Consider the following 16,453-nt stretch of genomic DNA (forward strand, 5'->3'; position numbering starts at 1 on the left):
AAGGCAAACCCTAATTCAAAAACTTGGGTTATCTAACATGCTATGAGTGTGTTAAAAAATATACTACCGGATATGGTGCTTTCAGGTCCATTCTGGTCTTTGTTAACTTCTATCTGATGGATTAATTCTTCTTTTTCTTTTTCCAGCTGACTATTAGCTAATCTAGAACACAATGATAATGTGTTAAAAAAAGACAAACAGACATTGCTCCACAAAGTACATGAGCATTTCTTTAATTGTGTGATGTACAGTGCTTAGAACTTGCTGACATTTATAAAGGTAAACATTTGTCCATTTACTCTCCCTGCTGCAATGCTACCATTCTCAGAGATCAGAGAATCAAATCCTTCATGTTCTTAAAATCTGATCTGATGTCATTTTCAAGAGTAGTTTTTCTCTTGCAGGGAGGAGCCTCACGAAAGTACGCTACACAGAGCCTTGGAAGATTTTTTTTCCTCATTTCAATTAACATTTGCCTTTGGAAGCTAAGGTTTAATATATTCTGTGCTATTAAGAAAGTTTAAATTACAAACTTGACACCTATATTAAGATCTGGTTTACCCTTTTCTTTAGCATCCATTATATAAAAGAGTGATTGGCATTAGAAGGATGAAATAGGGCTGAAAGACCTATTAGGCAGCAAGGTTGAAAAATCTTAACTGTCTAGGTATAGCAAATGGGGTTATATTAAAAAATAATTTTTAAAAAGTAGTCATATGAACAAATAATATACCTAAGAACTTGAAGCTCCCATTGAAGGCCTTGCTCTGTTTCATCACCTTCAGGAACATGTTTGAGAATCTCAATCTTTGGGCACAATGAAAAGTTAGAAGACAAAGTTTGACACGGAAATAATGAGGTTTTATAAAGATACTTTCAATGAAGCATAATTTTGAAAGTTGAGTTTTCAAAAGTTCACATGATCATACATCTATGGTGATCTATCCACTATTCATTCAACAATTATTTATTGAGGAACTACTGCATGCCAGGCATTGTCCTAGGCATACTGGATACAGCAGTGAAAAGAATAAGCAAAACCCCTTCCTTCATGATCCTGTGGTCCTTACACTTTTAGTGGGGGAAGACAAACAGTGAGCATGGGATGTGACTGGATAACACTTCAAGATGGTGGGAAGGGCTATTAAGAAAACTAACCTAGGGTAAGAGGACAGAGTGATGGAAAGTAGTATACGTTTGGGAGGGTCTGAGGAGCTTGCACTTAAGCAGAGACATGAAGTGCAGGAGGGAGCTATGAGAATATTGGGGTAAACAGTATTCTAAACAAGGGAAACAGAAGCACGGCCCAGAAGCTTGAATGAGTTTGGTTTTCCCAAGGATTGAAAGAATGTCGGCGTGGCTAGAGCACTATGAGCGCTGGAGAGAGTAAAGGTGAGGCTAGAGAGGAAGCCAGATGCCATACCATGTAGGTCTTTGCAGGCTACGAGAAGAACTGTAGGATTTTGTTCTGGGGCAATGGGAACCAATGCAAGATTCTAAGGATGGGAGTGCTAGGATTTGCTTTATACCTTTAAAAGGAGTACTTGGCAACTATGTGGAAAATAGGTCAGGGATAAGGAGAAGGTGAAACAAGGCAAGGGCGGAAGCAGGGAGACCAGTTAGGAAATTACTGCTCTTCAGGTGTGAGAGAATAGCTTAGACTAGACGGGCAGTGTTGGAGGTGCTGAGACATCATCAGATTTGGGATACGTCTGAAATAGAGCTGACAGGATTTAATGAAAAAGACGCGGGGTATGAGTGAAAAGAAAGGAGTCTAAGATCCAAGGTTTTTGACCTAAACAAATAGGTGAATGGTGGGGCCACTCACTTAGATGGAACTTGTAGGAGAGGAATTAGTCCAGAGTTCATTTTTACCTACATAAGACAATGAATGCCAAGGGGTGGTTTGAAATATGATGCATTATTTTATCACATAAAGAAAAATGACATTACTTGCCTGTTGCTCAAGATCTTCCGTGTATTTCTTAACTTTTTGTTCCCTCTCTGTTGCTTGTCTTACAAGCTGTTCAAGATCAGTAAGGCTTTTAGTTTTTTGGGCAATATCAGTTTCCAATTCTTTCAACTTGGTTTCATACATTCTAAAAGTATAAAGGAAAAACAATGGTGTAGACATGGAAAATAGTTTCTCTCATTGATTTAAAAGTTAGTTCAAGTTACTGCACTAAAAATAAAGAATATCTTATTATACTGTTTCTTCTAGTCAAATCTTTTCCTACATATTTACTTAGCATTAGGTGACAGCAAGGGATAAGTACCCCTAATTAACAGACAGGCCAATTAAATAGAGGATTTAGATGTTTCCCAAAGTTATAACAAGGATGGAGCCTGAATTTTACCACTGTCAGATTAAAATCAATACCTTTTTCAATCACAAAGAAATAGAAATTAAATTCATAAGAATATCAAATTCTGTATTATTGAATATTCTTAGGAATATACTTAGAGATAACAAACTAAAGCATTTAATACACACACACACACACACACACATACACACACACACATATACACACATATAGGAGGTATCCAGGTAGAGCAAAACCAAAAGAACACTGCTGAGAGAGGGAAAAGAATATGTAAAAGCAGGGGTAAGAAAAATGGCATAAGATGTGGGAGGGATGAAGCTTGTAAAAATCTAAATAGATTTATAAATTTTCAAGAAATGATCAATAGTTCAAAAAAAAATCCAGATTCCAAAAGAAACTTCTAAAACACTGAGCCAAAACGGTTTTACAAGCCCATCATACCACCTTAAAGGAGACAATGCTTATAACATTCAAATTTTTCCACAGAAAAGAAAAGAAGGAACACTTTGGCAACAAAATCAGGTAAGGACAGGATAAGGAAGGAAAATTATTACCTCAGTTTACAACAAAATAATACAATTATTATCAAAGAGCTTGTGATAAACCTTAGGAACCTAGATTAGAAGACAACGTTCTTAACCTGACAAAAGCTATCAAAGTGGTGAAATATCTGAAGCTCACTCTGCCATTCAATTCCCAACTCTAAATGCCACCCAGTCAGAGAGGCCTTCTCTGACCACCCTATCTAAAACAGCTCCTGCATCACCCCGGCCTGTCTCAGCAGTCAGTACTATAAAGCTGGATGTGGAATAGATGTTATTAGTTTGTTGAGTAAATAACAGAGCAACTATAAAGATTTCAGCATGAGCATAATGGTTAATGGGTACCAAAAGATTATCTTCAAACCACTTTACCAAACTGGGTGTCTAATCCCATCTGCAGACTTTAGCAATTTTTTTGGTGGATTTAGGGAGCCTTGAGGCCAAAGATCAGAATTAGCCTTCTGTCAAGTGGATTCTACTAGGACTTAGTTTTTTTAAAAAATACTTACTGAAGGCCTACTCTGTACTCAGTTATCTGTACAGTTCTCAGATGAAAAACACATAAATGATCTAAAGGGCAAAGTCATCTTCAGTTATGGTTAAATCTCATCACCGCTTCAAATATTTATAAACTTTATAAACCCTTTTCACATTAATAATCTTTTCTGCAGCCCCAAAGAGCCCTTTTTTAGAAAAGAAGAGGACAGGGATGATCATTTCCACAGCTTTAAAAAAACTTAAACTCACAGAAGAACTGTAATTTACTTAAGGGCATAGTGAGAAATAGGTATTTCTAAGCCCTGGAAGCTACCTGGCTCTCTGAAGGAACCTAGTCAAAGCAGGCCTTTTAGAAATACATCTAACATAAAGCAGAGTCTTGCATGCAGCAGGTACTGAGTAAATACCTGCTGGATAAATACATCTCGAAGCAACTCAAAATTCTTTGAGTCCACGTGTGATTGTAGAAGGAAATAAAGGGCCAACCAAGAAATCAACTGATAGGGTTGCTGGTTGAGAGCCTCTGCTGGAGTCCAAGCAGGCAAAAGAAGACCCCTTCTCCCCTTTATACTATCACACATATCATTTCATTTAGCCCTCACACTAGCCCTCTGACAGAATTAAGAAACAGTTATGGGGGAAGAGTAGATTCTGAGTACTCTCAGTATGATGTTAGGACAGGAACCAAGGACCCTTCTCCAAGACTGCCTGGCCACCTGGGCCTTCTAATCTACCTGCAAAACCTTTCTCTTTTCTCCTTAGACTTGTCTGACAGGGTCAAGTGAGTGCCAACAGGCCCACAATGGGACCTGCTGTGGCTTCACAGTGCTAAGATTCCCATCCCAGCTGTAGTGATGATGACGGCCAATCCACATCAAGTCCATTCTAAACAGCAGGTAGATACCCAAGGGGATACTGAGATGCACAGACAGAAGGAACTCTAGGAATATGGTAAAATAAAGATGCGTTTGCCTTCTGAAACGGGGCCAGTAGATGTCAAGAGTGCCACTTCACACAGGATGACTTTATTGGGACAGGACATGGGCAGGATGTCACTGGTCTCTGGCTTCTACATATACTCCTTGAAGCAGCTGCTTAACGTTGGAAGTGAGAATGACACCAAAGCCTTTTACTGACTCATCAGAGTTATGACGAACCACCTCTGGGGATAGTGACAATGAACATATGAATGTTTACTGGTGAATTCCTATCACCTCTTTCAGAGCCACAAAGTTGATTTGACAGGCAGGAATTGCACATACTTGCAGAAAAGGCTCAAGGGATGGGAGAAAATCAAGTGCCAGAAAGCAGAGGCCAGTAAGACACTAAAACTGTTTGCTGAATTCATCTGTTGAGGCTATTTGAAGAGCAAGATGCCCAGAACAGAACTCCAAAGTTGCAGTCGTAGCTGGAGAAACGCAGCACCCAGGAGAAGCTGGGCACCATCAGTCCAGGCTCATGGCGGACAGCAGCTTCACGATGCCCACCCAGCTCCAACACCCTTAGCCCAGCCCCAGCTCTCCTCTGTCCCATGCCGACACCCCAATTAGTTAAATATTTTAAGGAAGAAAAAGTGAGGATCATGTTAAAACAAACAACCAAACAGTTCTTCACGAAAGAACTAAGTGAATCAGGATATTGTCACATTCTTTAAAAACAATAATGGCAGAATTAGAGCTCATTAAACTGTGCACATTTTAAACTGCTTGTTCCTACCTTGTAATAACAATTGATTTCCATCTCTTGCTGTCAGCACCTTCAAGCTGTGGACCTCTACTTTCTGCCAACTGTAATCTCTTACCAGTCTCTTCTAGTTGAACTGTCATCTTCTCATTTAATATCTCCAAATTATTCTTAGCTATCCGTAATTTTTCTGCAGCTTCAGTTTCCTATCATTAAAAAGCTAATTAGTATATTACGCCAAAATGTAATACTGTTCTCATGGATATAGTATATTCAAAATTATCAATCACTACAAACTAGAAAGAAAATAACCTGGAGTTCTAAATGCTGATTAAAATTCCAATAAAAATCCAATGTTTCTTTTACTCTAAAACAGCAATATGGTCATAATAATTAGAACAGATCATGTAAATGAGGTTAGAAAAATACATTTACAATATTTTACTCTAGTGGTTACTTTAAATTTGTCATATTTGTTTGTCTGTAATAGTTAGAGAAAATGGGATAGTTTATGTCTTTAGATTTTTAAAAGATGTTTTGACTTTTTAGTACCCGAGAGACATAACTATAAGTATAAACTATATGTAATTACCACAGATTATTTCCACTATTAAACATCCACATTCACAGCACAGTAGCACTCTGGCCTCACAATACATTCATATACCACTGTAACTAGTTTAAAAATATTAATTGCTATTTATTCACTGGATCATCCATATAAATAACAACACTTATTTGGGGCAAGGAATATATTTTGCCACTTAAATAGAAAGGAATCTTACTGTTTAACAAAATAGTTTCATATACTCTTTATTGTACATCAAGCATTATTCTAAGACATGTGCATAAATATTAACTCATTTAAACCCTGTAGCAGCTCTGTGAAATAGATATACTCAATATTCCCAGTTTTATAGATGAGGAAATTGAGAGAAGGAGAGGGAACAGTAGATTCCCCTAGTTCCCACAGTTAAGAAGTAATAAAGCAGGCTTCCCTGGTGGCACAGTGGTTAAGAATCCGCCTGCCAATGCAGGGGACACGGGTTCAAGCCCTGGTCCGGGAAGATCCCACATGGCGCGGAGCAACTAAGCCTGTGAGCCACAACTACTGAGCCTGTGCTCTAGAGCCCACAAGCCACAACTACTGAGCCCATGTGCCACATCTACTGAACTCCACATGCTCTAGAGCCTGTGCTCTGCAACAAGAGAAGCCACTGCAATGAGAAGCCTGCGCACCACAACAAAGAGTAGCCCCAGCTCGCTGCAACTAGAGAAAGCCCGCGCACAGCAACAAAGACCGAACACAGCCAAAAAAATAAGTAAAAACAAGTAAATTTATTTTTTTAAAAAAAGGTAATAAAGCTAGGATTTGAATCCTGGGTATGTGGCTTCTACATTATACTGCCTCTGAATTTATTAATTTTTTATTTTCAATGTTCCTCATAGTGAAAGGATGGTGGGCATAAAAACACAATTCCTGGATGAATTGGGAGATTGGGATTGACATATATACACTAATATGTATAAAAATAGATAACTAATGAGAACCTGCTGTATAGCACAGGGAACTCTACTCAATGCTCTGTGGTGACTTAAATGGGAAGGAAATAAAAAAAGAGGGGATATATGTACACATATAGCTGCTTCACTTCGCTGTACAGCAGAAATTAACATGACATTGTAAAGCAACTATACCCCAATTAAAAAATAAATAAATAAATAAATAAAAACAAAACAACACAATTCCTAAATCTCTTAATACCTACTCTGAGTAGGTACTCTCATCAACTTTTTCATTCTGTTTTCCCAAAATGTAGTAGTTAATTAACATAAAAATAAGTATAGTCAATAATGAAAGCCATACTTTTTTAAGTTCTTTACGAAGTCTTTCATTTTCAGCAACAATTTTCTCTGTGCCTTTGGTCTTGGATTCATAGTGCATGCTCAACTGACGTCCAAGATGAACTTTGAGTTTTTCTAATTCAGCCTAGTAATTAAAAAAACTCTACATTATCAAAACAAGGAAATAAACGATGATCTTGTAAACTCATAAAACTTAGTTTAACATGGTTTTAGAGACCATATTTGATATAATTAGAATTAAATTCTTCCCTTTAATACTGGTCATCTAGAGCAGAGGTTCCCAATCTTGGCTTAGAATGAGCTGATGACTTTAAAAAAGAATCACAATACCAATGGTAGGATCAATCCCAAAATAATCTGATCAATCTCAAAATTGGGGGCTTAGGCAGATGTATTTTTGAAAATAGATACAGTTAATTATTTTATGCTGCCAGAGTGAGAAGCAATGGTCTGGAAATAATAAGATGACCAAGTGGTGCTACTCTAACTACTCTTAGCCTTGTCTCCAACATTTTTTTTTCTGTATGTGTAAAATATCTACTGCATCCATTAAAGCCACTTTATACACTATATTTTAAATTGTCTTTAAAAATTAATAAAAATTATATCAGTAAAACATTCTGTACAAATGACCACATTGGAAATATTACCTTCAATTTTTCGTTTTCCATTTCAATATTAGCCACTTTTTCACTGGTTAATATTCCTGATGCTTTTTTCAGCTGTTCATTTTCCCTTTGGACTTTTTCAACTACTTTTTTCATTAAACCAATGGTTTTTTCTAGTTCTGGGATTGTCTTTCCACTTCTACCAGACTAGGAAAAAATGTTAACTTTTTATTTAATCAAATATTTTAGAGAGTATAACATAAAGTACCAAGAATATAAGAGGTTTATTATTAAACTCATTGTTGATTCCTAACATTTGAAGCCAAGGCTTGTATGACTTCAACTCGTTATAATAACCCTGTGAAAGAGGAATTATCCTTACTTTGCATACAAGAAAATCAAGACTCAGAGAATTTGATATTCCTAAAGTCATGCAGCTAATAAGTAACAGCTTAAACCCTGGTATACTGGAAAGAACATTAGTATAGTAGCATTATAACTAGGAAGCTGCCATGGATATCATAAAAAATAATTATAAAATGTTAGAATCAGACCAAGGAGCAGTTAGCAGTTACCTCAGTGAACAGATGGAAGATTCCTGGAAGTTAAATGTTTTCAAGGTGTAGAGGGATATGCAATGAAAAAAGAGATGGGATAGAGTCCAAGTGGAATAAAAAGCATGTAAGATGAGACAGATGATAAAATACATTAACTTGAAACAGAGAGAAAGCTGAATGATGTTTTACATTATAGATGCAGCAGAATAAAATTGAAACTAGAGGCACTAGTAAAGGCATATCAGTACTGTTACGACATATGCAAACTTTTTTTTTCATTTCCAGCTTATCACTTCTGAAGCCAAAACAAACATATGGCATACGCTCACATACTCACCCCTCTAACGTGGCCAAGTTTCCTCTCTACTTCTGCTTTTTCTTTCTTAAGAAATTCACACATTTCCTTCAAATCTCTTACCTGATTCTAGAAGATTAAAGAAAACATGTAACAATTTAATATAGCTATAGCCATTGAAAAGGAAAGGCAAACAATTCATCTGATCTATCAGTCTCTTCAACTGTATAGCTGAATTAAACAAGCGGGTCTTTACACCAATGAGGAGGATTTTGAACCATGGCATATGCTGAATTAATACAACAGCATTTTGTATATGAATTTCAAGAAATATTTCCTGCATTATTGCCTTAGTATACAATATAAATTTGAGTTTAGAACTCCTGATTTCAACTCTCCCATAGATTACATATGTAGAACTTTACCCATATAGTACAGAGAAAAAGACAACTGATCTTCTGACACTGGTTCTAAGTGTAAAAATCAGAATGAGAAGCAGGATATAGCTTAATTATACTGTTACCAGTGGAATTAACAGATTGCTGATATTCTAAGTTAAAAAACACAAATGAAACAGTCAGTCAAGAGAAAAGGACTCCCTTAAATAGGATAAGATTTGGAAAACCAAAAATAAACTTATTATAAACATCAAAATAAAGTAAAATTTCTAAAAGAGACGATTATCCTAAAATATTTTAATTTAAAGACTTTATATTTTTAGAGCTATCCTAATATTTTAAAGTGTGACAACTGTTAATTAAGTACACCAACCATCATCTTGCCACACACACGACATTTGAACTTGCTATTTCTGTTGCCTGGAACTCTTTTTCTAGTATCTGTATGACCTACTTCCTTACCTGTCCCCTAGCTCTCTGCTAACATATCACTTTATTAAGAAAGCCTTCCCTTACTACCCTATTTTAAAAAGCAATCCCATATTTAGTTGACCCTCGAACAATGTGGAGGTATAACTTATAGTTGGCCCTCTATATCTGCAGTTCCTTTGCATCCGTGGGTTCAACCAACCACGGATCAGGTAGTACAGCAATATTTACTACTGAAAAATATCCCCATATCAGTGGACCCTCACAGTTCAAGGGTCGGCTATACCCCTATGCAACACACACACACACACACACACCCCCTCCACGCTAACTGTGCTTTTTCTTCTTAGCACTCTAACGTCAGCTGACATACTACATATTGACTTGCTCACACATTATGAGCCTTCCCTTACTGGAATGTAAGCTCTACAAGTACAAGACTGTGTTTGATTGCTGTTTACCAGCACCTAGAAGAGTCCCTGACACAAAAAATGCCCTCAGCAAATAACTGTTAAATGAGCAAATGTAGAAAGTATAACAGTACCATGATATTTTATCAATATGAGTTTCTGACTTCTTCAGAAGCTAACATGGTAAACATAATAATTAAGTAGGGAGAAAAAGGCATTAGATTTCCTAACTATAATAAAGGATATTAAATTTACCTTTAATCTCGGCACATCTTTATTTGCTTGTTCAAGCTGAAATTTTAATTCAATATTTTCAGATGACAACTTCAGGTTTTCCCTCTGGAGCTCCTGTTCTCTTTGACAAGGATCATCTGACTCTATTCCTGAAGTCTTCAGGAAAATGAAGTTAGGGATATTTTTAAGGTGTAACAAATAAAAGCTACATAGGACACACTGGATAAGAGAACACTACGCTGAAAGGGAACATTTTTCCTCAAAGGAATGAGAAAATTGGAGAGCTCTAGAGAAAACAACCATAAACAAACAAACTGATTCACATGAGAAAAGGTAACCAGTCTGTTGTAATTAATATAGAAAGCAAAGTCAGTGTGATTTAATAATGTCCACGCATATAATGCCTCCATATATACTCTCATAATGACTAAACGAATTTGTGGTGGTCCTTCCAGTCCAAAAAAAAGTACTGTTACCTGTTACAGATTGTCTCATGCCCCAACCCCCACCCAGCCCCAAATTCATATGTGAAGTCCTACCTCTGAGTACCTCAGAATGACCTTATTTGAGGATAGGGCCTTTTCAGAGATAACTAAGTTAAAACAGGATCATTAGGGTGGGCCTTAATCCAACAAGGTCTGATGTTCTTATACCAAAGGGAAATGTGGACATACAGACATACATAGAAGGGAGACACTGTAGAGACAGGGAGAAGCTAGCCATCTATGAGCCAAGGAGAGAGGCCTGGAACAGATCCTTCCCCCACGGCCTAAAGAAGCAATCAACTCTGCCGATACCTTGATTTTGGACTTCCGGCTTTCAGAAGTGAGAGAATACATTTCTGTTGTTTCAGCCATCAACTCCGTGGTGTTTTGTTATGGTGGCCCTAGCAAACAAACCTACAAGCCTACAAAAAGTGCCTCAATTCCTGCTCCTTTAGAAGGCTATTCATCATTCCTTGAGCTAAAGTAATCACTCCCTCCTCTGAAATCCAGTAACACTTTATTTGCATTTCTTTTGGCATGAATTCACCTTGGGTTATTATTTATGTTCAATTTCAGTTCTCATTCTAAGCTATAGATTATTTGAAAGAGAAATCTGTGCTTGGTTACTTTTTCCTATAAAGTGGGTAGAATACCCCTTACCCTCATAAACTTGTTACGAGCATTATATGAGATAATTTTGTGAAAGCACTCAGAACAGCTTTAGTTTTTTCTCCTCCATTCCATTCTCTATTGGTTTGATCGACGATCAACTCAATAAATCCACAGACATTATGATGACTATCATATTATTATATAATATATTTATATATTACACATTACATTATTATTATTAAAGTATAATATTCTATAAATACATTTATTATACATGGCTCTGTAACATCTTTTTAATTAGCAGTAGGTTAAATACATTCTGACATATTCACCATTAGGCCAAAAAGAAAAGTAAAAAAAAGAAAAAGTTTTCTTAGGTAAAATACAGTAAAAGTAAAGAAATTAGAAAATAGGATACAGAAGTGTAAAGAAATTCTGGGATGACCTTTGATTCTGACCTGAGGGCATATAACACAACACTGGCAGAAACACTGCATGTATCTACCTGATTTCTAACTGTTTGAGGGAATATGTGTGCGTATGAACATATACAGTGGCAAGAAAAAGAAGACAGACATATTTCATGGTGTCAGTAAACTATAGCAATATGTTCCTACTTATTCTCTGTCAGACAACCCAAGTATACATTCTGATTCTACTACTATTAAGGTTAACACTAGGCAAATCATGCCACCTGCAAGGTCCTTGGTTTTTGCATCTTACAAATGAAGGCACTAGACAGGATGATTTTTAAGGTCTCTTCAGACATGGAAATCTATAGTTCCCTATCCCTGAGCTCTTTTGTCTCCCTTACTTCATCTCTTCAGTCTATGATAGCTATTTAATAAATGATAATAAGTACCCCTAACTGATAGATATAAAATATACTAAATTTCATTCACAGAAGAGAATAATTGTATCTGATGATATTACATGAACTGCTGAATTTTTTCAACAGTTCTCCTCACTAAAATATGGATGCAATTCTTTGTGTAAGTGAATGTGGATCATTTTTTCCTCCTGTTCTCAGAAAACAAAACTAAAAGTATTAGTTGAGATTGTTCAAATTTTTGGAAAATAAATTCTAATGAAACTTCTATAAAAGTAAAATAAATAAAATTCTTGTATAATCAATTTTGGGGGGACTTCCAAATTGTTCTATAGAAGAAGAATCCTGTTCAAAGGTATACACTGCCAAAAGTCAAATTCTTAGTGGATGAGAGTTAGTGATAACACACAGTGTAAGTCTCAAATTCTCAATTACTTATTATCAAGTGAAAAAAAGAAGCATTATGTACCTGGATAAGGAAACGAAATAAGAATTAAGACATTTTCATCCATTTTCTCTTAATTTAAATGTCTGATTTAATGAGAATGAGGACTTAAGTGACTGGAATATCTGAAGTGGAAAGGAATGAATGAATGAATGAATGTTATTTGATTTCAACTGGGAACAACCTTCTTATTCTGTTGAATAAATTGACCAAAAGTAGTGTGTGTATGTAGAAAGTTCATAAACTGTAGAATCAGACCTCCATTTAAATCCTGGTTCTGCATCTTCTTGATCACTAGAGATGTTACTTATTCTCCAAGCTTCCCACATAAAGTAGAAATAATTCTCTGCAGAGTATTGTGAAAACTATACCTAGGCAATACATGTAAGCTTCCTTTTCTCATTATAAAAAAGTATCTGTTACAATACAAGGCAAAAAGACCACCAAAGGAACTTGCTATATATGTTAGAATGTTACACAGCATCATAACAGATTTTTACGGATAGTATTCATTGTAGTGAAATTTTACTTGCAGTGAGATTTTACAGCATGCTGAAGTAGGAATTTCTAAGGCAAACGAACTCATCTAAAGTGCCTTATTTTTGTTATTCTGTTATCTAACCTAATACTTGGTAAAACAGTGAGTACTAAAATGAATTGGGAAACGTACAACCACTAAGTTTTTGTAGGAACTAGTCAAATATTAGGGTTTAAGGAGAAGTTTATTAACAATTACTATTCTTTGCAAATCCTACACAATTTGTGTCTATTTGCACCATATACGTATACCACTTGCTATGAGAAAACTCAGCCAAGAGAGGAATAAAGGACTGCCATGTACTCAAACCTGGGACGCTTCATTTCTTGGCTGGACTGACACTTCAGTTTCAGAGTTTGCCTGTGCATCCTCCTCAGCACACTGCCTCACTGCAGCAGCGCTTGTGGCGTAACCACAGTCCTCCCCAGCAGATTCTTCTGGATCCATGTGGTGGTTGTGACTCACATCTTCAGGTATGTGTCCCTTTTCTTTCTCATTCTTGCCTAGCTCATTCTCTTCCTTGTTTTTATATTCCTGTTTATTATTTTCACAGCAGTCTTGATTAATTTTTTCAACTTTACAATCTGGTTCCTTTTCAAAATTGGAGTTAAAATCCGTCAAGGTACCATTAGTTGACCTAAATGGACTTGATTTATTATTTGGTCTTGACTCAGATTTATTTAACCCAGTAGGATCTACAATATCTTCTGCTTTGTGTTTTTCTTCATTACTGTAACACCGTAGAATATTCCTAGGTACCTGATGATATAAGTTGTCACTAACATCTATTCCTTTCCTATTTTTAATTCTGAGTACTGTTATGGGTTTTTTTTGGTTCCTGTGTAAACTGTTCTTTTTGTGAAAAATATTATGCCTGTATTTATTAACACTGGTAGCAAGAGGAGAAAGTGTAGCTGCGTCACATAACAGATTCTGCTTGAAGCAGACGAAAGGGAAGAAACAGGAAAAGAAAAGGAAAAAAATAATAAAAATATACACATGAATGTTTTAAAATAAGATACAACAAATAATTCTTCATTAATTAGACTTTATAAAGAAAAATGAGAAATGTATCACACATTTGAATGGAAATAATGTTATAACATACCTTCCTATTTTATCTAACTATATGCTCTTGTCACAGCAAAACTCATAACTACATTTAGAAATCTCCAGAAATCATGTGTAATGACATTTTATGCAAAGCATAAGAATCATAAGTTTACCATTATTATGTAAAAAGGATTATAGAAGTTAACATACATCACTATCTAGTAAAAATAAAAGTTGGATTTATTGCATTAATATTAATGAGAAGGATCTACTGTTTTTAGCTAGATAAAGGTAGAAGTTGATTTCACTTTTAAACTTTAGAATAAAAAAAATGAAAAGAAAAGATGTGCACTTACTGAAGGCTTAGAATATGCATCCTTTGAAAACTGTTTTTCTAAAGCATGAAGTTTTTCTTGGAGGTATTTATTTTGTAAACGTAAATCTTCTATAACAGAATCTCGAGGAAGAGCCTGATGGGTCCTATGGACAACAATCACAGACTCTTTACTGTTCAAACTTCCAACTTTTTACTGTTTTATCATATTAAAAAATAGAAAAAAATATTTTTAACACTGTATTTCTTTTAAACTCTACAAAACTTGAAAACTTTACAAAAATTAAATTAAAACATGATTATATTATAAACTGATCCTCTACAGAGGATTCATGGCTGGCCTCCTTTAAACTATGAGTTAAAAAGGGTATTTTGATTTAAAAAAATATATACGTTAATATTTGTAAAGAACATGTATCTATTTTGGGGATTGTGTAAAATAGCTGAATAAAAATATCTACTATTTTTAAAACATTATATAATAATTTCATAACATCCATGTCCTTCTCAAGATGGTCAAGGATTTTATAAGGTTCTTAGTGGAGCCAGATAATAATCTACTTCTTCAATCTATACTACTCACCTGCATGGCCTACAAGGCACTCCGCTATCTGGTACAAGCACACCTGTTCAGCACATTTGTCCAGGACTCTTCCCTTACTTCGGCAAATAAATCCACTCTTACCCACACATGAAAGATTCACTCCTGCCGCTATGTCTCTGCTAGGGTTCTGTTTTCTCGGAATGTCCTTTCTGCCTTTAAAATCTAGATCTGATTCATAAAATTTGGAAATTCACATCTGAACTGAGAAGACAAGTTCAATCTCTTTTATAAAGTCTTCTCCAATTACTTCAGCCTCCACAGATTCATATTAGAAAAAAAGCTATTAACGAAATTGAGTTATTTGTAGTCAGGTGGATGGACCTAGAGTCTGTCATACAGAGTGAAGTAAGTCAGAAAGAGAAAAACAAATACCGTATGCTAACACATATATATGGAATCTAAGAAAAAAAAATGGTCATGAAGAACCTAGGGGTAAGACAGGAAGATAGACACAGACCTACTAGAGAATGGACTTGAGGATATGGGGAGGAGGAAGTGTAAGCTGTGACAAAGTGAGAGAGTGGCATGGACATATATACACTACCAAATGTAAAATAGATGACTAGTGGGAAGCAGCCGCGTGGCACAGGGAGATCAGCTGGGTGCTTTGTGACCACCTAGAGGGGTGGGATAGGGAGGGTGGGAGGGAGGGAAACCCAAGAGGGAAGAGATATGGGAACATATGTACATGTATAACTGATTCACTTTGTTATAAAGCAGAAACTAACACACCATTGTAAAGCAATTATACTCCAATAAAGATGTTAAAAAAAAGCTATTAAATATCTAAAAGTATTAGAAGGTTTCAAAGCTAAAATATTTTGATCCTTGCGAAAACTGCAAGGAGAATAAAAGGATTCGGTTTTATTCTGAACATATGTTTAGACTAAGAAAAACAGGGAGGCTAGGACCAGACAGTAGCTATAAATAGATGTCAAAACAAAGAAACATGTTTCAATCATTTTGTTCTTCTCCATCAAGGAAAATTCTGAAGAATTTAAGAAACAGTGACTTAGAAGGAAATGAGATGGAATGTAGGTTGAAAGCTCACAAGGACCTTGAAAAGTAAATACTTTACAGATTGGGACAAAACACAAGAATCTGAAATATCAGCAAACAGGTGGTAAATTTACCTTTTCCTTTCCTCTAGTATTTCCTGACCTGAATACAACACAGCTTGAAACCTGAAGGTGAGTGTCAGCACAGAGGGAGAGAGCTCCAGGCAAGGCTTAAATTTCTAGCTCCAGTAAGGAGAAAGGGTGCTTAACAATTCTCACAGACAGAGCAAAAATCCCTCTTATTTTTCTCTTCTATGCATTCTCTCATGTCCCAACCCTCAGGCAATTCCAAGGCAGTGGTGGCAGAGGCTGCAATGGGAACCCACAGGAGCCAAAATTTTTAGGGAGAGGAATTTTCTTCTCCAATTGGTAGAGCTGTAATTAATAAGGTGGGAAGGCAAAGTAGTGCCCCTCCCCCTCCACCACGTCCCCTTTCTGCCCTCCTGCTGCTGGCTTTGCTGCAGACAAGAGCACAACAGCTGAAGTGCAGGGCGCAACAGGGCAACAGATTTGGTTCGAAGTAGAAGACAGCCCACATAGCAGACTGTCAATAGGGAGTTGCATAGGCAGAACAGAGCCAAAGAGCACTGTAAAAGCTTTGAAAATGATACCGGAACCATAGCCCACATAAAGCAGGTTAGCACATGG

The 16,453-nt window shown here is 36.1% G+C and overlaps 2 protein-coding genes across 4 annotated transcripts in view; both read right to left on the reverse strand.

Moving 5' to 3' along the window:
• CEP290 (centrosomal protein 290) overlaps window positions 1-16,453 on the reverse strand; it is a gene marked incomplete at its 3' end in the record, with an annotated part of 87,999 nt that overhangs the window by 4,082 nt on the left and 67,464 nt on the right. For all 3 annotated transcript variants that reach the window (XM_082636865.1, XM_082636866.1, XM_082636867.1), the window contains exons 43-51: window positions 14,166-14,289; window positions 9,869-10,003; window positions 8,419-8,505; window positions 7,567-7,731; window positions 6,918-7,040; window positions 5,084-5,256; window positions 1,958-2,099; window positions 734-807; window positions 68-162 (exon numbers count right to left, since the gene is read on the reverse strand). In XM_082636865.1, coding sequence (XP_082492991.1) covers window positions 68-162; window positions 734-807; window positions 1,958-2,099; window positions 5,084-5,256; window positions 6,918-7,040; window positions 7,567-7,731; window positions 8,419-8,505; window positions 9,869-10,003; window positions 14,166-14,289 — 1,118 coding nt within the window. The remainder of the gene's footprint in view (window positions 1-67; window positions 163-733; window positions 808-1,957; window positions 2,100-5,083; window positions 5,257-6,917; window positions 7,041-7,566; window positions 7,732-8,418; window positions 8,506-9,868; window positions 10,004-14,165; window positions 14,290-16,453) is intronic.
• On the reverse strand, window positions 13,060-14,021 carry LOC309812485 (uncharacterized protein; the record flags this gene model as incomplete). Its single annotated transcript, XM_082636292.1, has 2 exons — window positions 13,060-13,692; window positions 13,983-14,021. 2 exons carry the CDS (start codon window positions 14,019-14,021, stop codon window positions 13,060-13,062), a joined length of 672 nt encoding a protein of 223 aa, XP_082492418.1.

This window comes from Mesoplodon mirus (genome assembly GCF_964341445.2).
Source record: "Mesoplodon mirus genome assembly, chromosome: 11".
Lineage (NCBI taxonomy): Eukaryota > Metazoa > Chordata > Mammalia > Artiodactyla > Ziphiidae > Mesoplodon > Mesoplodon mirus.